General features: G+C 40.7%; 1 protein-coding gene across 9 annotated transcripts in view; it reads right to left on the reverse strand.

The window, feature by feature from the left end:
* The window catches only part of syngap1b (synaptic Ras GTPase activating protein 1b), a 183,262-nt gene that overhangs the window by 157,311 nt on the left and 629 nt on the right, over positions 1-25,322 (reverse strand). For 6 of the 9 annotated variants that reach the window (XR_005129590.1, XM_037534101.1, XM_017708748.2 and 3 more), the window contains exon 2: positions 1,334-1,455. The exons of 2 other annotated variants lie outside the window; for them this stretch is intronic. Coding sequence is in view for 6 of the 7 variants with exons in the window: in XM_037534101.1 (XP_037389998.1) it covers positions 1,334-1,358 (25 nt within the window). In the remaining variant the exon portion in view is untranslated. Of the gene's footprint in view, positions 1-1,333; positions 1,456-24,592; positions 24,715-25,322 lie in introns of those variants that run through there. One more of the 9 variants, XM_037534100.1, reaches the window with a different exon arrangement.

Here is a 25,322-nt window from a genome sequence, read left to right on the forward strand (position 1 = left end):
TGTAATTACTCTGTTTGCTGCCGGAGATTTGATTCACTCTGAAGTGTGTGATTCACTGTAATGAAGTTTTCTGGTCACTCTAGCTGATCACTAAAGCGGTCAAAGCTTCCAAGTAACTTTTGTAGCCAAGATGGAGAATAATGAGGAATCTAGATTAAACGAAAAACAGCGCAGTTTATTAGAGTAAAGATGAACAACACGCAGAATCAGCAAAATCAGACTACCTGCCAAAGCTGAACTTGAACTGACGTGATAAATCCAATATGCGTAAAGAGGAGCAGCGGAGAGAGAGGAGCACTGAATACCTTTTAATAAACACAACATGATTACAACAGTGCATGACAACAAAAACTAAGTAAGTAATGAATAATATATACAATAATAAATATATTCAGGCACAATTTCTGCTTTTGCATCCTCCTTCCTCACCCAAATTAAACATATGGACACACTTTCCGTGCCCATGCGAGCAGCATTCATTCTGTGGAGACTTGCATAAATGCTAATACCACTGTCATTAGCCATATGTCACTGTAAAGCTACACCATGTAAGTTTTGGGGATTCTTGAACATGGATTGTGCTTCAGAGAAATACAAATGATACAACAGTATCATTCTGTTGGTACCAGTCTTGCAGAAGTACCAAAAACTATGAAATCGGAACCTTTGTTATAAGAAACAGCAGGTCCAGTACTTAAAAACTTTTTCAAAGTAAAACATTGCCACTGTTATGCTGTGGAATGTTTTGGATGTTTCCGTGTGGTTCTGTTGCCTATACTCCACTGCAGTTGCTCTAATCACTCTTGTGTATTCGGTGTATTTCTTTTAATAATTCTGAATTGCACAAACATTATCATATCAAGATGAAATTTGAGATGCTGCACTGATGCTCTGAGCCACTTTCTAAAGAAATGCAATGAAACGGAATTGTTGAGAAATCTGAGATTTACACTCCTAGACCGAAGCAATAGGAACTGACATAAACAAACTCATGAAAAGCCTCAGATGTTTCAGGTTTGGGCTAAAAGGCAGAGTAAGTTCTTTCTTTGTCTTGTGACCTCATTCAGGAAAAATAAAAAATTACACTCGCTCTTAGCAACCGCTACAAATTCTTTGGGAAATCAGGTTGCGGAACATGGGCTTCTTTATTACTGTGTAATATCAGCCAGCCTACTCTATAAATATACAACACTATCTGATTATTCTAGTTGTAGTTTAAATGGGATGGATCCCTCAGCTTCGCAAAAGTCAGGTAAGACGGGGACAATGGCATGTGGTGGCCTGGTTTGCAAGGCTGCGCTCAGTGTGTGTGTGTGTGTGTGTGTGTGTGTACCTGTGTGATCTGTGTGTGTCAGCATGTGGTCTCGTCTCCTGGCTACCCCTCGAGTGTCAGTGAAAGAGGAGCAGGTGGCTTACAGCAGCGGCCAGGCTACTGTTTGGACATCACTCGCCGCTCTACGGTGAGGACAACAAGCCAAGCGTAATATTACTGTAAGGATCACAGTATGAGAGAGAGAGATAGAGAGAGAGAGAGAGAGAGAGAGAGAGAGAGAGAGAGAGAGAGAGAGAGAGATGGTGTTGCACAATGTATTGAAAATTCAATGCATTTTCAATACAGCAGCATGAAAACAATTCAATACAAACTTTCAATACTTCCAGTTCTGTATTTATTTTATTTATTTATTTACTTACTTACTTACTTATTATCCCCCCCCCCATTTAATCGCATAATTCTCCCCAATCCAATTCCACCCACTAGTTAGGACCCCCCCAATCACACGATGCCATGAATGCTAGAAGGGTGAAGGCAGCACAGGCTTCCTCCAAGACCTGTGAAACCAGCCACCGCTTCTTTTCGAACTGCCGATCACACAACGTCACTGGACAGCCGAACGTGCTCGGAGGAAAGCGCCGACCGCCAGATCTGTTATGTCAGCTAACAGACGTCTGTGCTGACTAGTATTGCGTTAAGTGATGGGATGGGGGGGGATCCCACCCACCCAGAGAGCGAGGCCAATTGTGCTCTCTTGGACTCCCGGCTACGGACGGCTGTAGCATCACCAGGGATCTAAATCGCGATCTCCTGTTGACACGGCCAACGTCAACACGGCTGCGCCACTCGGCAGCCCAGTTCTGTATTTAACACCATGCTGATGTCGTTTTATGTGACTCGATGCTCCAAGAAACAAAACTGTAAATCTTCCTTTCACAACATGCCAAATAAGGACGTTTATTGTTTACCTACTTTATTAGTCACATAGTTGATTTACTTAATTTGATCGATATGGATACAAATCAATATAGAAATGTTTTACAGCCTTTTGGCAATTAACAGTACATCTCTCACTATATCTCATATACTGCTTCTGAAAAGAGTGATTTTTCATTTGGAAGAGCCGTGATTAAGATTAGGGCTATACAACGACGCTATTTATTGTTATTATGATAAGATGTATTTCATTACAAAGAGAGCATCATTAAGACCGGCTACTTGGATTTAGTTGGAGCAGCTAAACTTTGAAGTATCAGCATTGTGTGCAGGAGCGAGCGGGAAACCAGCCCACCTGCAGGCGGGAGCGGGCGGAAGCATACATGGAAATGTAATGAAAATTAGTGAACGGTGTAAATCAAGCAGAACGATCACTAAATCATCCTTATAATCGATATCGCAGTAACACAGTAGAAATGAGTGAAGTTATTCTCGAGCAACTGATCATGTGAACACCACGTAAATTCTCAGAGGCCTGATTCACACATAATGCGTCTGCCAGTGCGCTGTATTTAGAGAATAGACCTGGCATGCCGAGTGCGTCATGCAACAAAATACACTGAATTAAGCCACGAAATACAACGAAAATGAAACAAAAAAACATATAAAAACTTTAAAAGATTTTTTATGTATTTCATGACAAAATACAAACAGGCTTCCCAGTCAGTCTACTAGGCTTGAAATATTTGCCTGATCACAAGTCAGAATGTTGCTGAGGATAAACAAATGTACCGTATGCATATATAAATTATGTTTCTATTAAGCAGAATAACTGATGTGACTATTTATCCATCTGGAAAAATAAATGTCCATATAACTTTCTCGCTGCTCTGCTCCACAGCTCAACGCTGTTCGTATGAATGGCAAAGGTAAAAGTGTTAAGAGTCTTGCCACAGTACTGGTACACCGTGTGCTCGCCCAGGAAGGGGACCAAACCCTGGCCTGCAGCGTGGCGGACACTGTTACACTACGCGAACACTCTGTTATTGTAAAGTTCAGTGGTTTCGTGACTTTATTTTTGCCATGTCAAACAGTCTTTATCAAATCAATCTAGGAAGTAAACAAACTGTTGACAAGTAGATTCAAAATGTCAACTGCAATAAGAATTAAAATTCAGTATAAATAGGATTTCTACAAATAATTCAAGATATCTCTGTTGTCGGACAAAAACCTCGTATCTCCAATTTTGTCGTTTTCCAGTTTTTTACCTAATTTGAAAATACCTTTTGTCCTTTATATTGTGTCAAACTTTCATGGTGGATGGGCCAAAACAAACGGCCCAAAATTGCTTAGAAATATGTTGGTTTCAATGACATTGATTACGTTAAAAGTAGAGTAGGTTTTTCCTTCTCCTGTATAGTTACCATTTTGGAGATACGAGGTTTTGATCCGACAACAGCGATATACTACTTTATACTACTGACACCACCACAGCTAGTGCAGAAGCTGCAATAATACAGCACCTAAATATGTTATCTAAGGAAAATGATCTTGAAATAAAAGATGCTTTGTTTTATTCTTTCTACACGTCATAATTTTAACACTATAAAGTTCAGTCAACAGGAGGAGCAGCGCACTGACTGCTTGACCTCAAACTCCACCCATGAGCTCAGCCATTGGTTTGCAAGCAGCTGAATGCTGTCGTTTTATTGGCAATTACAATTAAATAATAATACAATTATTATTCATGTCAATGATATGTGAATGAGGCACTGGGAGGCTGAAGCTGATTCATAATATGCACACAAATCTTTGCAACCAAGAAGTAGGTTATACATCATTAAAGATGGCCAAAGGTTTATTTTGTGATGTTGACGAAAAAAGGCCAATGTTTACTAACTTTCTTTGCCCCAACGAAACAAACTGCATATATATCCTAAGTGCCTGATACATCAAATCTGGTACTAGCAAAAAAGAGACTATGTTGTTTATTCAGTAGGGAGAGATGCGTGAGCATAGAAGCTTAAAGAGAACCGCCTGATCCAGATGTCATAACATGTATAGCATTACACTAATTTGCAATGGATTTTGTCCGTAAACATTCTTCCCTCAAAACCTTAGAAATCTTTCAAATCTGAAAGAAAACATACCCATGATTACAAAACAGGCTGCTGTTTGAGTACTTTTTAAAACATGCCTTTAAAATGATCCCATTCATGGAACTTCTTCAGTTCATTGGGAGGTGAATTCCACAGATTACAACCCCTTCATGTACAAACTGTTTGAGCACATGGTGTTTTGTGATGAAGTTTCCCACAGCAGCTCTTCTTGAAAGAGAACCCACAGCCGGAAGAGGAGCCTGACTGGGCAAACATTTATATACGCCTAGTATTATAAGTATAGCGTTGCGAATCTAATAAAGATATTAAAACCAATGGGTTTCTGTATTACATGACAATGGTGGCATCTCACTAGCTTTTTACCTTTTCTCTTTTTTCGCATGACTTTATATCATTTCCAAAGCTTTTATTACAGTTTAGTTTGCTATAACCTTACGCAGTAGTTGAAATGCGAGAAAATCACTGAATGTATATAAATGTTGCAGCCTGAAATGAAAGACAAGGGCTTATAAGAAAAATATTCACATAGAAATGTGTCACGATTGGCCCCTCCCAGTCCCATGTGTTTTCTTTGTTTTGATTCTGTCCTGCCCCCTTGTTTCTTAAATCCACCCCTGATTGCAACCACCTGTTTTCCACCTGTTTCGTGTAAAACCGTCATTATCCCTGTTGTATTTGAGGCCTGTGTTTTCCCTAGTCCATGGCTGGTCTTTGTTTGGTGTACTGCTTAAAATGGATTGTTTGGATTGTTTGGTGTTTTCCGGCTTCTGCTGTGTTTATCCTGTGTTTCTTTGTCGTTATGTCGGTCCCTCTATCTCTCCGTGTTGGCTCATTGACCCTGGACTGTCTTGACCTTGATTTTGGATTTGCCCGTAATAAATCTCGCTTTTCTCCGCATATGTGTCCGCCTCATCATCGCTCCCCCACGTTACAAAATGGAATATTTTTCCACGTTCAATCCAATCAACAATTCATAATTTAGTTTTAATAGTAAATATAAAATATTCTGCAAATAAGCACTTACCAGTATTATACTCAAGAAATATATCTAAATGAATCTTTTTTTTTTTTTTTTTTAATGCTGCTGCCTGCTCTGAACTCTGAACTGGACTTGTAAGAGTGCATGATGATTGACAGCAGCATCTCTCGGGCAAAGTAAACAACCAGGCAGCAAGTACAACTGTGGGCAAAATACTGTGAGCCGTCTTGCTGGGGGGTAGATAACGTAACACCAAACTAGCATAGCATATCTCCATTTTTGGCATTTTTGTTTTTGATGTAATTTGAAAGTATCTCTTACTCTTTACATTGTTTGTAAATTTTGTGATGAGTGGCCTAAAAGAAATTGTCCAAAATGACACAGGAAAAATTCTGGTTCCATTGACTTACATTGAAAGTGAAGTAGGTTTTTTTCCTTCTCCTGTAAAGTTACTATTTTGGAGATACAAGGTTTTCTTCCGACAGCAGCGCTATAATTTTATGCCCACAGTTAAGTTGGACTGCTAGTTATCAAGCTCTCGTAAATGAAGTTATGATAGGACCCTGCAACAGCTACGCTACAAACAATGGTGTAATAAACCTTCAAAACAAGCACGGTTAAAAAAATTAGAAATGCTCAAATGGCCTACTTGCTGGGAGGTTCTGTAGGGAGTCAGAGCAGCGAGAGATCAGTCACTTTACGGGAACGAGAGCACATCAGTGACTGGTGTATAAAATACGCTGGCAGATCTGATGTCACTTGAGTCAGATTTAGTCCCACTCAAGTCAAATCAAACAGAAGATAAAAGGAAGGAAAAAACCAAAACTGAGCAATATATAGATAAATATGTGGGGGGGGCGTACACGCGTAAGCACATAGCAACTTCCCTGGCTGGGCAATAATCATCCTGAACGTGTTTCACGTCAGAACTTGTGCACCAGAAATTGGAACCAGACGTTTTTTCAAGTTAATTTGGGCTGTTTGCGTCTGTCTATTCATCATGAAATTTACACACAGTGGAAAGGCCAACAAACACTGTTAAATTATATCAGAAACTGAAAAACGACAAAAATGGAGATACAAGGTTTTGTTCCAACAGCAGTAACATGCTAACTTTCACTCTCCTGACTTGGTTTCATCGTAGAACTGGCAAAGACAAAATTAGGGGGGAAATTGTTTAAAAAAAGTCCGCATTCGGACTCGGACTCCAACTCCCAGAATACGCTGGGAGATCATGTGACCTCGAACATCAACATGCGCTCCTATCAGCGCTCACAATCACCTGACATTTAACTATCTTCACCTGTGAATCCTGATAGCTGAGAGTACAAAAGCGAGTTATTGTTTCACTGTGCTTCTGTATTTGACTGTCTTTCTGCCTCTCGTTTTTTTTACCTTTGCTGTTTTTTTGATATTGCTTTTGACCCCTTGCTTGAACTCTGATTACTCTTGGTGTTTTGCCCCTTGTTGGATTTGTTTGACCAGTTTATCATTAAACCTATTTATCTTCTGTAACGGGGAGCGAGGAGGTGGACGCACGTGCTGAGATAAGCAAGATTTATTAAAGGGCAAATCCAGGGTCATAGTCGTAACAGTCCAGGTTCAAGTGGCCAATACGGAGAGAATGCGGGTCAGACATGATAAACAAAAACACTGCTCCAAATAGAGCAAAGGGCAAACACGGGGCTTATAAAACACAGGGATAATGAGGGACAGGTGGAAAACGGGTGGTGACAATCAGGGGTGGAGTCACTAAACAAGGGGGCTGGACCAAAACAAACACACATGGAAGATGGGAGGAGCCAATCGTGACATCTTTTATCTGCAAGCGTCTGGAATTCTGTAATCCCGCCACATTACAGTTTTGTGGTATCGATATTCCATTGCCGATACCGATGCTACATTTAGGTGACAATAACGGCAAAACAGAATACAACACTAGTTAAAGTTCTGGAATTGTGACTACCCTAATGTAATCATAAAACAAGCAGTATGGGGGAGAAGTGAAGAAACAACAGGGGAGAGGGAGGGAGAGAGAGAGAGAGAGAGAGAGAGAGAAAGAGAGAGAGAGAGAGAGAGGCGGGCGGGGGGGGCACTCGAGGGGAGAAGTCTGAATGAGAGTGTGTGTGTGTGCATGTGCACAGAACGTGTCACTGCACCCAAGCAATGAGGCACAACTCTGCTCTCCAGCAAACCCCATGTCAGGCTGGAAGGGCATGAACCAATGCAACATCAACCTTGAGGCAGCCGGGAAGCAGCAGCACAGCAGCAGAACCCAACAGCAACCACATAAACTCACACTACCCCTTAGAAGTCTAGTGTTATTACTGTCATTGCTGTAGTATGCTATTTACTGCCATACTATTAAAAATTAAATACAAAAAAAATGACCACCATTCATTTGTGATGAATTACATTCGTACATCTGACTTTTTCTGTTTCAATGTCAAAAAAATGACAAAAACATGTCATCAAAGCTGCTTCTCTTTTCCACAAGATGTATATCTATGACTGTACTCACATTATAATTATAATACAGCATCTCTTTTCCTCCCCGCAACCCTGAGGGAGAAGCGGCTTAGAAAATGTGTGTGTGTGTGTGTGTGTGTGTGTGTGTGTGTGTAGAAATCTCTTTTTCTACTTATCAACACTAATGTAGTAGAAATGAAAGGGGACCAAGTAAACAAACCTGTGTTTTTCCTGCCAGCTCACTTAAATGTTACTTGTCATTGTATATTCTGTCTAAGAAGTCATGAAACGTGAAGTCTCTGCTGTTTTGGCTCATTCTCCTTTCAAAAAAAGGTGTGTGAATCAATAGACTGTTGGGACTTTCTTCTTATTTCTATGCCATAGCAAAGTAGTGCCCACCCCCCACCCCCCCAGAATACCCTCAATCACCAACCCTGCCTTCGTGCTGCTGATTCTGCCATTTCCAATATGACCTTACAGCAAATACTATTTTGAACAATGTGCCGTAATTGGGTGCCAGATTTCCAGCGAGTCGTGTTTTCAGGGCTTAGATTGTATAGGCAAGTAAACACCTTAGTTAAGCTATTTCAGTTTAACTGGTAACATGACGTGCCCTCCGAAAGAATGTCTGTATCACCTCGGTGATGGAAGACATCAGTTCTTAGTTAAGCTCCTGAAAAATAATGCAAGTTCTGGGCTACATGGGTGACGTTTCAACTCCTTGCCCCTTAAATAGGCAAGGCTCGCCAGCAGGCCTAATGTTTTACTCAGTGGTGGACAGTAACAGAGTAAATGTAATTAGTTTCTGTACTTTAGTATTTTTGGTGTATCTGTACTGAAGTTTCTCCGTTCTGGGCGACTTTTTCCTTTCACTCCACTACATTTCAGAGTCTAATATCCGACTTTTTCCTCCTACATTTTGAGAAATCTGTCATTCCTTTTGGTTTCTGTGTATAAAAACGTAACATGTCAAAACGAAAGAAGTGCAAAGCCAGAGCACCAATCAGGGCCCAGCGGTCACTTTGTTTAGAGCTGGTTTTGACCTGTTGGTCATACCGACCCAGTGCAGCACACAGTTCAACGTCAGCATTTTAAGGCCACTGTTCACAAAAATAAAAATCGTGGACTTTGAGAAAAAAGTCAAAGTATTTGGAATATAAAGTGGGCTAACTGTATGGGGCTCCCATAGCATGTTGGGGTCTGGTTGCTGTACTGGCCCCGGAGGTCCACACACTCCTGTCTCTTTGTGGATCATTTTGATTATCATTCTCACTATCTGTGAAACTTCATGCCCCATTTTAATGACACAGAGATATAGCCACTGATAGCCGTGTAGACAACCCTGCCTGCGTTTCTCCTTCAACACAGACACACAGTTTCCTGCTCAGCCATTTATTATACTAATAACAGGCTGGTGCTGATGTGTCAGCAGGGACGGGGAGTATTTCTTTAAGGGTGAAATCGATATGAAAGTATAACTCCAAACAACTCATCAACGCCCCTCATTTTAACACAAGGAGGTGCTGCCTTCCCTTTGCAAAGCCTTTGGCTACAGTATTGCGACATTTCCAGGTATTAATGCCATTTTATGTCATAATTCGACCACTTTTTTCCTCTAAACATTACGAGGTATTCTCGACCTCTACTATTTTTATTTTTATTAACAGTGGCCCTAAAACTCTGTTGTATGGTTCAACGTCAGCGCAGCAGCGTAAAACTTTGGGAGAGTCTGTTCAACATAAATGATGAACTAACCTAACTTTGTGTAAATAGAGCACAATATAGAAATATGTCCACATATGCAGTCGAGACTGACGCAGCTTTTTTCTGAATTTCTACAAACACCATTTCATTTTATGAATAATAAAATGTAAATGAGTTTGGGCTGGTTTATGTTTATGAACAGACGCCTACAGATCAACATAGTAAAGGAGCTCATCTGTGATCCTGAGTTTAAAGCCAGTTTTTATTCAACTTAAACTTGGAACTAAGTTGTAAATAAATCTGAAACTGAAACTTTGCTTGTGTGTAAAAAGTGATTTCAGAGCCACTCGGTTCTCCCTGATGGAAACTGTTTACCTTCAGTGTTTTGTGCTTCTGATCATTTTAATAGACGTCAGCGTCACTAATTAATGACGTTCTATTAAAAGACTGGTTTACCAAGAGAGACGCTGGAGGACTTTCACCTGAAATGAGTTCATGAAGCCAGTCTGGTTATAAAAATGATAACAGGACATCAGAGCCAGAATTACTCTTTTAGTACTTTTACTTTATACTTAAGTACATTTGAAGGGAAATACTTTAGTACTTTTACTCAAGTGGAGGTCTAAAGGGAGGAACTTCTACTTTCACTGGAGGAATATTTTACCTTGGGTGTCTCTACTTTAACTCAAGCACATGATTTGTGCACTTCATCCATCACTGGTTTCACTACACACTTCTATAACCTAAGCATAACTCAGCTAGTTTGCACTGTAGTCAATGTAGCTACTGAATAATAAGCCACAGTATGTCACAAGCCTGGGATTTTAAGGGGTTAATCAGAGGCAATACCATAATACACACACAATACAGTGATAGGAAACCAATATGTAGAAGTCCAAGATAAGCACACACTGCTTTGACGTCTTTGACGGGTAGGACAGTTAACACTAAGTCAGAAAGATTCAAGCAAAGTGAAACAGAGCTCCATAAACATAAACCCTTACCATTTGGAAACATCCTGCTGCATCTTGGTCGGTGGCTGGCCCTTCCGAAACATTACCGTGTGCACCTGTGCAGACGCTCCATGACTCTGAGCACTGTTCAATTTCTCTGAGCCTCGCTCAGCACTCTGCCGTTACTACATTAAATTAAAGCCACAGTGAGACCACAGAGAGCCACAGTAAATCGCTTGGCTTGAAATTTACAGAGAAAGGCAGTCAGTCTTTTTGATAAACACACAAATGCTAATGGTCTGTTACCTCAGCTAAGGTTACTAGCCTAGTCTTTTATTTCTCCTTCTATCATTCAGTTTGAAAACAGCGAGTTTGTGAAGAGGCAGTAAAATGATTCATGATAAATGATGCTGAGTTTTATTTCATTATACATTATGTTGCCAAAAGTATTCGCTTGTCTGGCTTCACACGCATATGAAATTGAGTGACATCCCGTTCTTAATCCATAAGGTTTAATATGATGTCGGCCCACCCTTTGCAGCTATAACAGCTTCAACTCTTCTAGGAAGGCTTTCCCTTGTGTGTTTATGGGAATTTTTGACCGTTCTTCCAGAAGCACATTTGTGAGGTCAGACACTGATGTTGGACAAGAAGACCTGGCTCGCATTCTCCACTCTAAGGTGTTCTGTTGGGTTGAGGTCAGGACTCTGGACTCAGGACTCGCAGTCATGTTGGAACAGGAAGGGGCCGTCCCCAAACTGTTCCCACAAAGTTGGGAGCATGAAATTGTCCAAAATCTCTTGGTGCTGAAGCTTTAAGAGTTCCTTTCACTGGAACTAAGGGGCCGAGCCCAACTCCTGAAAAACAACCCCACACCATGATCCCCCCTCCACCAAGCTTTACACTCGGCACAATGCAGTCAGACAAGTACCGTCTCCTGGCAACCGCCAAACCCAGACTCGTCCATCGGATTTCCAGACGGAGAAGCGTGATTGGTCACTCCAGAGAACACGTCTCCACTTGTTGTACAGGTGGTGTCCGATCACGGTACCACGCTGGAATTCACTGAGCTCCTGAGAGCGACCCATTCTTTCACTAATGTCTGTAGAAGCAGTCTGCAGCCCTAGGGGCTCGGCTTTATACACCTGTGGCCATGGAAGTGATTGGAACACCTGAATTCAATGATTTGGAGGAGTGAGTGAATAAATTTGGCAATATATTGTATTTAAACTAGTAGAGAGCAAGAATTCACTTATACTTGTGTGTATGTGTTCTATAGCACTGTGACACTATACAGCCTCACTGTGCCATGGTCCACAGCGGCCATTTCTAAAATATACACTACACTACACACCAGAGGTCACTAATACGCGAACCGCGGTCAAAGTCCGTACCATGGACCTATTACTGAAAAACTACGGAGAATTATTTCATTTCGATGGGGTCGTCCTATTTTAATTAGGGTAACTTTTCTAGCCTTCACCTCAGCTTTAGCAGCCTGGGAAACTCACAGACCAATTGCATGGGTTTAAAATATCACACGTGACGCTACTCAGCCAAACAGATCTGTGCATTACGATGAGCTCTGAGACTCGAGTGAGTGACGCCACACAGAGGAGGAACGAAGCGAGAAATAGCAGTCTGAGAAGAAAGTGAGCCAGAGGGAAGTTATTTTACATGACATTCTCTAAAAAGAGAAAACTGAGCATAAATGTTGTTGAAATGTTACTGAATTGTACTTTAGTTGATTTTAGAATCAGTTGTTGATGGTATAAGATGTTGATATTCCTACTCAGCTGCTTCAGTAAACTGCCTATGGCACTGAGTCATAATGCAAGTTAGACACAATGTTCTGAATCTTTTTCGCTAATTGGACCTTAACAAGTTTTAATTAAAGAACCCAGCTATACCCTATACACCCAATGAAAGTCGTCTCATTTCCTAACAGATCAGAAAACTCTATACACACTATACAAAACCTGAATTAAAGAGCACTGGAAAGTGTATTAAGCTCTGCTCTAAATTCCTCCTTTAAACCTCCACAATCTGCATTTTCAACAGAACTCCACTTGTTTCATAGAGCTACAAGTGAGCAATAATTAATATCAAATTACAACCTGCCTGTATGGCTGGTGATCCCAGCTTCCAAGGGTTAAAATCTGCAGAATAAACTCCTTAATTGTCCTGATTGTATATACGTTCCTTGAGACTGTGCCTCCTCCTAGTGACCTGGCACTGGTTCAGCTTCTGAAGGGAATAGTTTAAAGTCATTTTCTTACAAATAACGTTCCTACCATGGCGCAAACCCTGCTGGCTAAAGACACACCAGCAACACTCTCCATTACAATTGAACTTGTGACCTTAAGGCGACAAGAACCTGCCTCGTCCCGCACGTTCACGCCATATCTCTGTTTGAGTTCATTCGAGAGGGTGTGCTGTCAAGGGTTCTTGATACGCCAAGAGGAATGGACATGTGGATCTACGGTAGCTCACGCCACTGTAGGGGTGGAGCGATATGGTGATCATATCGATATTATGTGATAATGATCTCATTTTCATGATACATTATGCCATGATAAACTTTTCAGAGCATTCAGAGTACATTCATCACCCAATAACTGACTGTTGAGCTCTCCTGCTACCCACTTCAGACCAGCTGCCCACGCCCCAGCTACCGCCACCTGCCCTGGACTAGCTGCCCACCCTACACTGATGTTTTCATGGACTCCTAGCTATTAGTACTACTAATACTACTGCTATTAATATTAGTAGTATAATAACTCTGTAGGTAGTCTGACCAGAGGAGGACGGGTCCCCCCTGGTGAGCCTTGGTTCCTCCCAAGGTTTCTTCCTCAGCTCTGTTCTCCTGGCCACTGTCGCCCCTGGGTTTTTACATTCATGTTAAAATTTTGTCTTTTCTGGAATTCTTTGAAGCTGCTTTGTGACGACATCGGTTGTAAAAAGCGCTACAAATAAATAAAAAAATGAATTTGACTATAAATGTTAAAATCCCTCTAAGGCCGACGGTAAAACCTGGCTATATCTGCTGTTTAATCTACTCTTATTCATCAACATCAGCTTCTTCTCAACATGTGATCTAAAATCGCTGAAAATTTGTAGATTTTTATTTCACAATCTACAATTTTGAATAAACAACCGTATGAATATGAATATGAGTCACACATATCAGTAGCGTTTTATCAGTACCAATTTGGGCTGCACACTGAATGAGCTTGAACCCTTGCTTAGAAACAATCACAGTACAACCAGCAATAAAGGAGGTCTTGTGAATCTTTTATGGAACGCTCTCCTGAAATACATTTCCAACTTCTAACTGACTTCAGACTAAAATCCTTTTGCTTTGAGTGACTCTACCTTAATTATGTTCATTTTTTTAAAACAAATGATTGAATCCCATTACACTTTGTCACTAACAAAACGACCATAACATTACTGAAACTTTACCAAATGTTTCAGTAGTGACAATATTGGCTACTTTTGAGCAGAAATCAAAAACGCTAGTCAGTATTTGACTAGGAAACTCAGCTTTGAACACCTGCACACACATAAAATCATATGTTTCACTGAAACACAAAAACATTTACTTAATTGCTGAAAATATGTGTTTTGGTACAGTTCTTAAATGACTTTGGGACAGATTTACTTAAAAACAGTGGGATGTAACTGCTCACGCAGTAATTAGGGACAAGGCTAAAATATGGTTAAAATAAGGCTCCACTTTTAGAATAAAAAATAAATAAATGGCACTACCGAAACTTGGTGTGTTGGTAGTCACATGAAAACACAGTATGAATTTCTTTTATTACAAAGTTTATGAAAAATCTAAAAATCCAAATCTAAAAAATGTAAAGAAATTAAGAATAATTTTTACAAGACGAAATGTAGGGGTTGGTCTTCGCAACAGACCTACACTCTTAAAAACAGATGGCTCTACAAGGGTTCTTTAATAAAGACAATGGTTCTATACAGAACCATGAATACTGGAAGAATGTTCTTCAGATTGATGGACAATGTGTTGTTTACGGTTCTATACTGTTACAATGTCAAGCTTGTAACAGGCACCACATCAGTGTAGTGGGTAACACCTCTGCCTTCTACGCTGTAGACTGGGGTTCAATCCCCCACCTGGGTAAGCACCCTACACTATACCAATAAGAGTCCTTGGGCAAGACTCCTAACACCACCTTCGCCTACCTGTGTAAACAATCAAATTGTAAGCCACATACAACACATTCTCTATCAGTCTGAACGGTCCACATACAGAAGCTCATTCTCTGCAAGATGCTACGTTTCATTCTGGCCAACACGGACATGCCGAAACTACTCTGGTGAGCGCTGCCCATTACATCAAATGCAGAATTAAAAAAATATTATACACATATTAATATTAAAATATTAGTTGTATGTAACTGTATAGCCAAAACAAGAGAGGAAACATCGCCTTTGTCATTTTTATCTTTTCAGATGGGGTCCCAGCATTTGTCATGTTCATGGGAATAAGCCAAATGCACAAAAAAATCAACCGAAATGGCTCAGAATAATATCTTGTTGCATTTCAGGGACACAAAGTCTCGTTGACAGAAAACTACTGGTCATGCTAAAATCAAATGGATAGGCTACTGACATGACGAGAGTCCAGTGGGTCTGTTACTCTGCCTGTCCATTTCAGTGCAGCTGATTAAAGCCAATCACACTGTTCTCTAGTCTTATTTTTTTTACTCCTTCATCACCTGACTTTCTCAGACTAACCTTCAGACATACTTTACACATATATACTCAAATCCTCTCAAGGACACAGCTGCCGAAAGCATCCAGGAGTGGTGCAGCACTGAAAACGGTAGCTGGAGTGTTTTTCAATGATAGACACTACTGCTTATAATAGGCTAACAGTCAGTGAAACATGTCCAGAAATAGCAGTTATGCAGTGGTTTCAGGACTAAATAATAACATATGGTGAGTGCCTATATAAATAAATGAACTGTTCATTTTGTTTAAAGTTTCGCAAAAAGCGATGCTGCGTTTAAAGCACTTCCAGGTGTGAAAGCGGAGACAAACTGTGATGTATGAGGAACATGAATGGCTGATTAAATGACTAGTGGAGAAGGTAAGCTAGGGCCACGGGAGTCTTAAGCACGGAGTCTTGCGCAAGCACTATTTCTGTCAGTCAGCGGTTGGGTATCCAAGTCACAACCGGTTACCCTGCTTCAGGCTGAGCTGGAGTGATTTAATAATATTTTATTTTAATTTCTAAGCAATTATATCATGAGCTGCAGTATCAGCATCTAATTTGACACGCTGAAGAATTTCGAATCCTCCCGCAAGCCAGCTAATGAAAAGTGTTCAAGGTATTTTAGCGAGGTTGGAATCGCAATCCGGACCTAACGTGACGTGTGGCCTGCATGCCTGTTTTGCACGACTGCGGGAGATAAGCCTACAGGTCAGACACCCTTAACACAGGCAGTAAAATATTAACTATGGGAATTAACGATTCACTACAAGTATGGATATGCTTTAAGAAAGATGATAAATCCATTATGAAAAATATGCTCTAATTGACATACTGTAGTCCAGCTGCAAGAAAAAACCCCACAGCATCACACTGAACTGACCGCGCCATACAAAACAGACTAATTACAGTTTAATTGCCGGTGATGCCTTTTAGCTCTAATGGATTCATCCAAAAAGTAAATGAAAAGTAAATCAAGGTGTGAACTCAAAACCTGTGTGGAAAATGGAAGCAAGCTCATCATTTAACAAGCCTGACTCATAAATTAATCCTAGAATACATAAAGAAACAAGTAAGAAAATATGGAAAAAATTAACGACTGCTGGGGATAATAATACAGCACCAAGGAGGCCACTTTTCATTCATTTCCAGTTAAAATGGCTATTAAGCACAATTTTTTGTTTCTCTGATTTTCTCCCCAAATTAATCGTCTCCAATTCCACCCACTAGTTAGGACTCCCCCAGTCACACGATGCTACCAGCGCCAGGAGGGTGAATTCTAGCACAGGCTTCCTCCGAGACCTGTGAAACCAGCCACCGCATCTTCGCTCACGCAACGTCACGGGACAGCCGAATGCGCTCAGAGAAAAGCGCCAAGCGTGCAAGGGGGGCCATCCTACCCACCCAGAGAGAGCGAGGCCAGTTGTGCTCTCTTGGACTCCCGGCCACGGACGGCTGTAGCATCACCAGGGATTGAACTCATGGCCAACGCTTAGACGGTTGCGCCACTTGGGAGCCGAGGAGATATTTCTGAGGAGATTAGATATAATTACTAATATGAAGAAAGATACAGACTCCTAACAACCTGGCAGACCTCCAAAACCTTCACCATCAGATAAACAGCACTTAAAGCTTTCATCTTTGAGCGAGAGGATCAAGCTGCTTCAGATCTGAAAACATCCACTGGTGTTTCTGCCCATCCTTCCACAACTAAATGCTCTGGAGATGAAAGGATGTGTAAGTCTCAAGAAGCTGTTATTGAGGAAAAATAGAGAAAACGTGCAAATCAAAGAAGCTGAATGGACTGACCACCGCAGAGTCCAGACCTCAAAACCCATGAATGTGTTTGAGACTACTTGGATTGCGAGAAGCAGAAAAAGCTTCTAAGGCTGAACTTCAGAAAAAGCAACCCTGCAGATTTCTGTGGCAAACTAAAAGCGAGACTCCCAGAAAGAATAAAAGCTGTAGTAACAGCAAAGGGTGGGCGGACTAAATGCTCTGGACTAAGCAGTTAACGATGATGTTGATGATGATGATGATGCCAAAAATGAATAAAACATTTCGCCAGGCAACTAAATAAATGAATGATGGTCTCTGACTGTTTTTCACAGTACTGTATATCACATCAGAATCTGAACAATCAGAAACATTAATGTAAAACCGTGGTCTGGTTTCTTTGCGCTCTTTTATGTTTCTTTTCACCGCACTGTGCCGTCCACTGTGATGCCACATTCAGGTGATTAGTGCTTGCGGTATCGTTATCTGTGAAGGGTAAGCCTCGCCATATTTTGAGCTCTGAATGACCTTTTGGCAGAAAGGAACCGCAAATTCAAATCAGACGGCTGAGTCAATTCTTTCTGCCAAGGAGCATTAAGTTATGCTCTGGGCTAAACGCTCTTATGTGCAAATGTAAATTAGGCCGAGAACGTGGTCTACTCCTCACCACGACACCTCTTCTCTCCACTTTGTTTTAGTGGGCTTCTTGTGTCACGCTCCTGATATCAGCATTTAAGCTCTCTGAGGAGTAATTCGGCTCCTTTTGGGGAAGAGAGCTGTGAGCTGTTTAGACAGGAGTCCCTACACTCAAAAGTCGCTGCTCTCATTTTCTTAAACATGTCCAGTTTTCCATTGAATCCAAAAAAAAACAGAATTAAGTCACATTGTGATATTTAAGTTTTTGTACTAAGCACTACGATATTTGAAAACCAAAAATGAGTAAAAAGATTTACCCAGATAAACTTTTCTCACATGGAGCTAATTTTTGTAGTAATGGAAATTACAGTGGGAATTAAATTGGTAGTACAATATTCTGGTTCAGCCTGCATGATTTGTTGAAAACACCATGCTGCAATTATTTTTCATTTTTCTACAGTGGTAATCCTTCTCGGTCACGGGGGTGATTGGGTAGAAGGCAGGATACACCCTGCACAGGTCGCCAGTCCGTGGCAATTATATTTCTATATATTGTGATTGTGATCTACGCTCTAATATACAGAAAACACACTGGTGAACCTGTGATGTGATGTGGTTAAAGATCAACCCATATTATTTTTTTACAAATATTACTTATGCTGTTTGGATCACATAAATAGCTTCAGTAAACAATAATGTCCCAGGAGGATTTTAGCTTTCTGTTATCACTACAGCAACAAATCAAAAGAAATCAAACCAAGAAAGACACGTTTTACTGCCTTTGCTTTACTTCGGCTTTGTTACGTCATTACAAACCACCACAGCACTGTTGAACGGTGGTTGTATAGTGTAGTGGGTAACACCTTTGCTGTGACGGGGAGCGAGGAGGCGGACGCACATGCTGAGATAAGCGACTTTTGTCATGGGCAAATCCAAAATCGAGACAGTCCAAGGTCAAAGAGCCAACACGGATAGATCGGGGGGCAGACATGACATAAACCAGAATACAACAGAACAAGCAGAACAGAACAAACAGAACATCCAACACGGCATATAACACCAACAAAGCAAACATCCAACAGTACAACAACAATTCAGACAAAGATTCAAACAAAGACCAGTAACCAGCCCGAGGAAAACACAGGGCTTAAATACATAAGGGTAACAAGGGACAGGTTCAAACAAAGGTGGAGACAATCAGGGGTGGAGTCATGAAACAAGGGGGCAGGACTAGAAAACCAAAACAAACACACATGGACAGGACTGGGAGGGGCCAATCGTGATATTTGCCTTCTGCGCTGTAGACTGGGGTTCAATCCCCTGCCTGGGTAAGCACCCTACACTATACAGAGTCCTTGGGCAAGACTCCCAACACCACCTTCGCCTTCCTGTGGAATATGATCAAATTGAAAGTTGCTCTGGATAAGAGCGTCTGCCAAATGCCATAAATGTATTCCTGAATGAACATAAAGTTGCCAAAATGGTGGCAGCGCGATTCTGACGTCACTGGAATGATTAAGCAGCAGGGAGTGTGATGTTACTCGCTATAACACACGACCTCGAGTGCTCTATTGCTTTTACACAACAGTGAAATAAATAATGTACTCTTAAAAGTATTTATTTTCTGTTTGCACGCAGTTAGAACGCTTCTCAACCAGTCAGCTTGTGTGGCCGGAACTAACTGCTGTATAACATCAATTAGCTCCCTCAGCTTACTACTTCATCACATTAGGCCTACATGCAGCCTACGTAAAAGGAATGGTATTAACTGGAACGTTATGTTGGGACTGCAATGCAAGAGTGTAAATGTTAAAATATTTGTGTGGCTTGGAGCGCGCTGACTCACTTTTCATTCTGTTTCTGAACCACGGTTAGAGACTATTTTGCATGTTGCATACTTCTGGGATAGCACCTCACTGGTGGATGTCACTGTAACAATTAAGGAACAATACTGTGCAGCCCAAGCAGAACATGGTGCAAAGCGGGGAATAAGTGCTTAAAACTGAGAAAATACATCACTGTCCCAGAGTGCACTTACCTATTCCTTAGTCTACCTCATTATAAGCCACATGGGCAGCCATGGCAGGCTTGATATGTGCCATATAAGCGAAACATGGATGCATTACCTAGGGCATCTTTAGGAAGCTTGAGGAGAAGTTCAATGTCATTTGAAAAAACATGCTTAAATAGGTGCAGGTATTGGGCATTTCTGCAAAGCGTGCATTACTGTAGCAGTCAGTTGGCCTGAAGGAGAGATCAAAGGTCCAGAAGCGCCTGCTAAAGGATCCACATAACAAGCTCTGTACCATAGAGCTACACCCCCTTGTGCTTATTCATAAAGCCCGAGTCCTGGTTCATGAATATGGTTATCAGCACGCAAACAGGCACACAGAAAGGGCAGCCAAACTCTGAATGACTTCATTATGACTACATTTTTATCTCTTTTGTTTTATTACACTATATTTTGTGTATTTTGCTTTCTATTTATGGTATTTATTTTTGATAAATATTTTTTATGCCTGTTACATTATCTCTTGATTTTTTTTGCCTTAAGTGAATTATAAACAAGCGAACTCTACACTTATATATATTATATTATATATATAAATATATATAATATATATATATTTCCCCACTTCCTCCAATAAAAACTGTCTTTACAAACTCATTTTTTTAGCAATTTAGAAAATTTAAAACACATTTATGAAGTACTTTTACTAATAAAATGTACAATGCGATGTAATTAAATGTTATTATTGTATGTATGATTTAATTATTTAATAAATTTTTTCAAAATCACTGACCTTGGACACCATACAGTCGTCACTGACTGCAACATGTAACAACACATATATAGCTAGCAGTTACAAGCTAACACTGCATAACAAGCAGCAGTGCATGGACAAGAGAAGATTAAGAGGCTACTGGGATGAACAATGTCTTTTCTTTTAATTGAAAAGCCAGGAAGCTCGGCTCGTATGTAAAGAAGCCACTGAAGTGTTCAAAGAATACAGTTTCTCCACATATACTGTCATTGTGCACCAAATGTAAAACTAATGAGCTGCTAGCTAGCTGTTTTATTTTTTAGCCCTCAGCCCACTCAGCCCACTGAGCCCAGTTGCATAATGCCTATTTTTTGAAACATAAGATATCCCAACGGCCAACATTCAGTGATACTACTGCCATTTTGGGAAGTTTGGATTCTTTGCCAAATCTGACACAGTAGGTCTGTCACAATCAGGAAATTTTAGCTGGCAATTAAATGCTGTATGGGCCAACGACAAATAAGGTTTTTCAAAATGACAATTTTTAAAAATCTTATTAAACAGGGCGTGATGTACATTTTATATCTGCATTTATATCTATGTGCATTTTCTATCTCTATCATTTGGCTGACTGGATGTGCCACCTGACTTTTCAGACTAATTTCATAGCAATTAATTGCTGTACAACCACAAATAAGGTTTTTTTTAAATGTATTTATTTTTTATCTTAGTAAATAGTGCATGATGTATAGATAATATATGTATGCATACTTACATTTACATGTGCACCTTCTGTCTTAGATGTAGTTACTGTTATCAAAGCTTTTCTATCACCTGTCTCAGTTATTAAAGCTGTACTGGTCTGGCTGCACCATTTGACTTACTGGTTGTGCCACCTGACTTTTCAGACTAATTTGAAACTGACAGAAACTCTAAAAGACTTTATTTTAAACTTGAGTTTATTCTTACTTTTTTAAAATAAATAAGCACTGTTATAATAATTCATCATTTTCATGTTTTTTTTTTTCTGAGGTAACACATGATAAACTAAACCTTTCTAACCAAAACTCAAAAATGACTTTTTTTCCAAAGTTGGTGAAAAACCTACTGACCTTGGCATTGCACCATGAAGGTCGCTTGAGGCCCTCTTTATAATGCAAACCCCTGGCCCTTCTTTTGTAAAAGCAGGTCAAAATAAAAGTCCTTTATTTGTGGTTGTGGCACCTGACATTTGGGTAAGTAAGAACTTGCAGGCACTTTTTTCTGTAAGTTGAGTACTTCTGAAGTTGCTTTGATTTAAGTTTACAAGCATAAGATAATGGCAAACTGTTATATTTAAATTTTTATATAAAAAAATTACCTTTTTTTGATAATTTACTTAATCACTACAGATGGCTGGGTGGTTGCACTGAATTTAAAATGTATTGATATATAAATGCACTGAAAACTGTTTCAGATAAGAGGTACTATATGATAATTTGATGTATGTCATGTATTTGCTAAATTATTTTTGGGGAAAATAATGGACTTGGACACAAAAACACACATAATGTCAATGACTTGTATACATAATAGCTGTTTTATTAATTTTATGCAACTACTATAGTGCATATAAGTCCATCCTGCTTAGCTAGTCCTTTACTCTGATACACTGGACTGTCTGTTGCCTAACAAGTGTGTATAGCTGCAGAGTTTCTAACCAAATATGACCAAAGCTGATATTTTTCTTTTGAAACACTGAAAATGTGAGTTTAAAACACTTGTTCTCCAAGCACACATACTAAACATTAACATTACCTCTACTAGATATCAAATTACCAAACCTTCCCTCCATAGCACACAGTTATTAGAGTTAGAAAGAGAAAAGTTGGAGGAAAGAAGTGTTTTCTTTTATTTATGTTTATTTATCCCATGTCAACTAATTAAAATGCTTCCAGGTCATATTATGCTTGTTGCGATACAACATGACTGTGAAATCTAATGATCATGCAAAATGCCTGCAATCAGATTAAATGACTGTGATCATCTCAAATAACTAGGATCAGGTAATTATGCAATAATTTTGATAGGCCTATTACGTAGCGTCCCTTCAAAGGAATAACAGGAAGAATTTCTTATTAAAGGTGATTACATTTGAATAAAAAATCACTACGATGGTAATGCTATTAAAACCAACATGTGCAATATTAAACAGTTAGTGATAAAGTAGGTAGTTCTGGTTCTTGTATTGCACACTTGATTTTTTTAATATGGTAGAAAAATAAAAGAATTTGCACTTGAAATATTATTGCACAGTTTCCACACCATGCTGCACATACTGTCTAACAGGTCCACGGTATGTCCGGAAGTACGACCCCGTCCAATGAATGAATTCATCTGTTTGAGATGCATCGATTGTTGACACAGGTCTTCACATAATCTCCTTACAAAAGCACTACCGACAGAATGGGACACTCTGGAGCAGTCCCACATGACCATAAGGTCATCATGACCAGTGCCTCTGGCATAAAACCTTTGGCTGTGGAGCAGTGGGCATGTGTTATCTAGAGTGATGGAGCTCCAACCAACACCTTTGGGATGAGCTGAAGAGGAGTCTGCGATCCAGAACCAATCGTCCAACGTCTGTACCTGACCTCTTCTGGCTGAACGCAACCAAATTCTTACAGGAATGTTCCAACACACTTTCTGCAGCAAAGCTGGGACAAACTCCCTATGAATTCCCTTGACTAATACCCAGAAGAACTGCTGGATGCTGCTGGAGGGAATTTAACTTCTTGCCATGATCAGAACTAGCTCAACCATTCAAAACCCAAAGTCCAGTTTTTTACACAACACTGGGTATGGACACCACTGACCGCTAGCTTTGCTAAAAGACACTGAATTTCCAGACTTGTATAAAAGGCTTGGGTGCAAATTAAAATGCAGAAATGCAGAAATACCTCTGAACGCTACTCGCCCCTAACACGCTGACTGTGGCCATCAGAAATTCATTGTGAGCCTGTAAGGTGCTCAACAGCCCTAAACGCCTATAATTGAAGATCAGATAATAACTCTTACTTGGCAGATTTGCTCAGCGCTTCACAGAGATATCCTTAAGGTTTTCTCACGATTTGAAAAGTAAGTCGACAGGACATAACTCAAGCGACAGTGCTGCCTGCCGGCTCCGTTATATGCAGTCAATTTAGGACAGTTCCTTAAAAGAAGGCTGTTTCTGTCTATGGTCCATTTAGCTGTCGACTACATTAGGTTAGGTCTATCGGCTTTCTTAGTGGTGAACACACGAATAAGTACGACACCATCCAGCTACTTAAACCCCAAATATTTTCAGTTCTCATTTCAAGCTGCGGAGCACGCTACATATATTCTTCAGATGTCCATCGGCACTGTAAAGCCAAACCTGAAAAATGGTAAACGATCACATATATGGCTCTTTAATAGAAAACGCCTTCAAACCAAGTCCAGAATACCGAAGCCTCGCTGCAGGTGGTCATCTGAACCACTGCGGACGTTAATCACACTACTACAACTATTACCACTGAACTGGGCTCAACTGGCACCTTCTTTTTTTGGTGCCCTGCGGTCGATTTTCTCACAAAACTCTCTCCGTTAGGGAGAGAATGTCACAGCAACGTAGGTCCCTAAACCGTGCATGATGAATAAGACGTTACAATGCTTGTCTGCTTTATAGGGGCCAGAGTTCTTGCCTTATTTCAGTCAAAAAAGTTCACATTATCAAACATATTTCAGCTCAAATTGAACAGACTCATAAAAACATCACTTCTCCCCTGAACCAACTTTTACCAACAGAGAAACCCGACCATCTGTTTCAGATCTGGAATCTTCTTTGACACTTTGCTCATTCACGGAATAACTCCCAGTGTGCGAGATTATAGTGCACACACATACACATACACACACACACACACATAAAAATATAGGTATTTATACCTTTTTATGCTATGTTGCCTCATATAGCTGCTCTCAGATATGTATTATGTAACACATTACTACCTTCATTCCAGAACTAGATGGAGGAGCCTACTACAGCGAGAATGCTTTTTAACTGTAATGTGTAGTTTAGCATCCCTCCTGCCGCTGTTCACACTTCCCCACAATGAATCACCAATCCTAGAATTAGAACCGGCATTATACAACTGACTAAAATAGTGCCAGGCTGCCGTTAAGCACCGAAAGTCGACCAAATTCCTGCCATCAAGAAGGCAAGGCTTCTTACCTTCTGACATTTGGGCTCCTGACCAAATGTTCCGACCAGAGCCGAGAGTATTGCCAGTACGTCCGGCTGTGGGAGAGTATTTGGCTGAAAGTGCTGATGTTGCTGTCACGGCTGCACCATCCCAACTGGTCAGAAATGGATGTGAGAGCGTCCCCCCCCCCCCCCCATCAACACCCCCCCCCCAACACACACACACCTCCAGCTGTGGCAATCTCAGTGGACACTACTTACTTCTGCATGGACCACAGGGCCAAGTATGGCACAAATGTGGGGAGGAGGTTAAAAAAACAGAAGTGTTTCTGCTGCAATGGTGTCTCCGCACTTGTTAAGCAGCAGAGAGAGGGGGCGAATTAACACGAGGGTCTCAAGCTGATCTGGCTTAAAGCCCCCACCTCAACTGGCTGTGGCCATGTATGTAGGCACAGTCCAGCAAGCGGTGGGCACAGATGGATTGGCGTGACACTGAGTGGCACAGGATGACTTGGACGTATTGGAGTGACATGAAATGACAGCAGAGCTCCGCGGAGGAGAGGACGCGTTAGGTACCGAGAGCTATTGGTGGCACTGGCGCAAGGCTGAGGGAGAGAGAGAGAGAGAGAGAGAGAGAGAGAGAGAGAGAGGATAGAAAAGGGGGAGGGAGAGAGAGAGAGGGAGAGAAGAGAGAGAGAGGATAGAAAAGGGGGAGGGAGAGAGAGAGAGAGAGATGCGGTGTTGAAATATATCACTTCTC

The sequence above is a fragment of the Pygocentrus nattereri genome, chromosome 24 (genome assembly GCF_015220715.1).
Source record: "Pygocentrus nattereri isolate fPygNat1 chromosome 24, fPygNat1.pri, whole genome shotgun sequence".
NCBI lineage: Eukaryota > Metazoa > Chordata > Actinopteri > Characiformes > Serrasalmidae > Pygocentrus > Pygocentrus nattereri.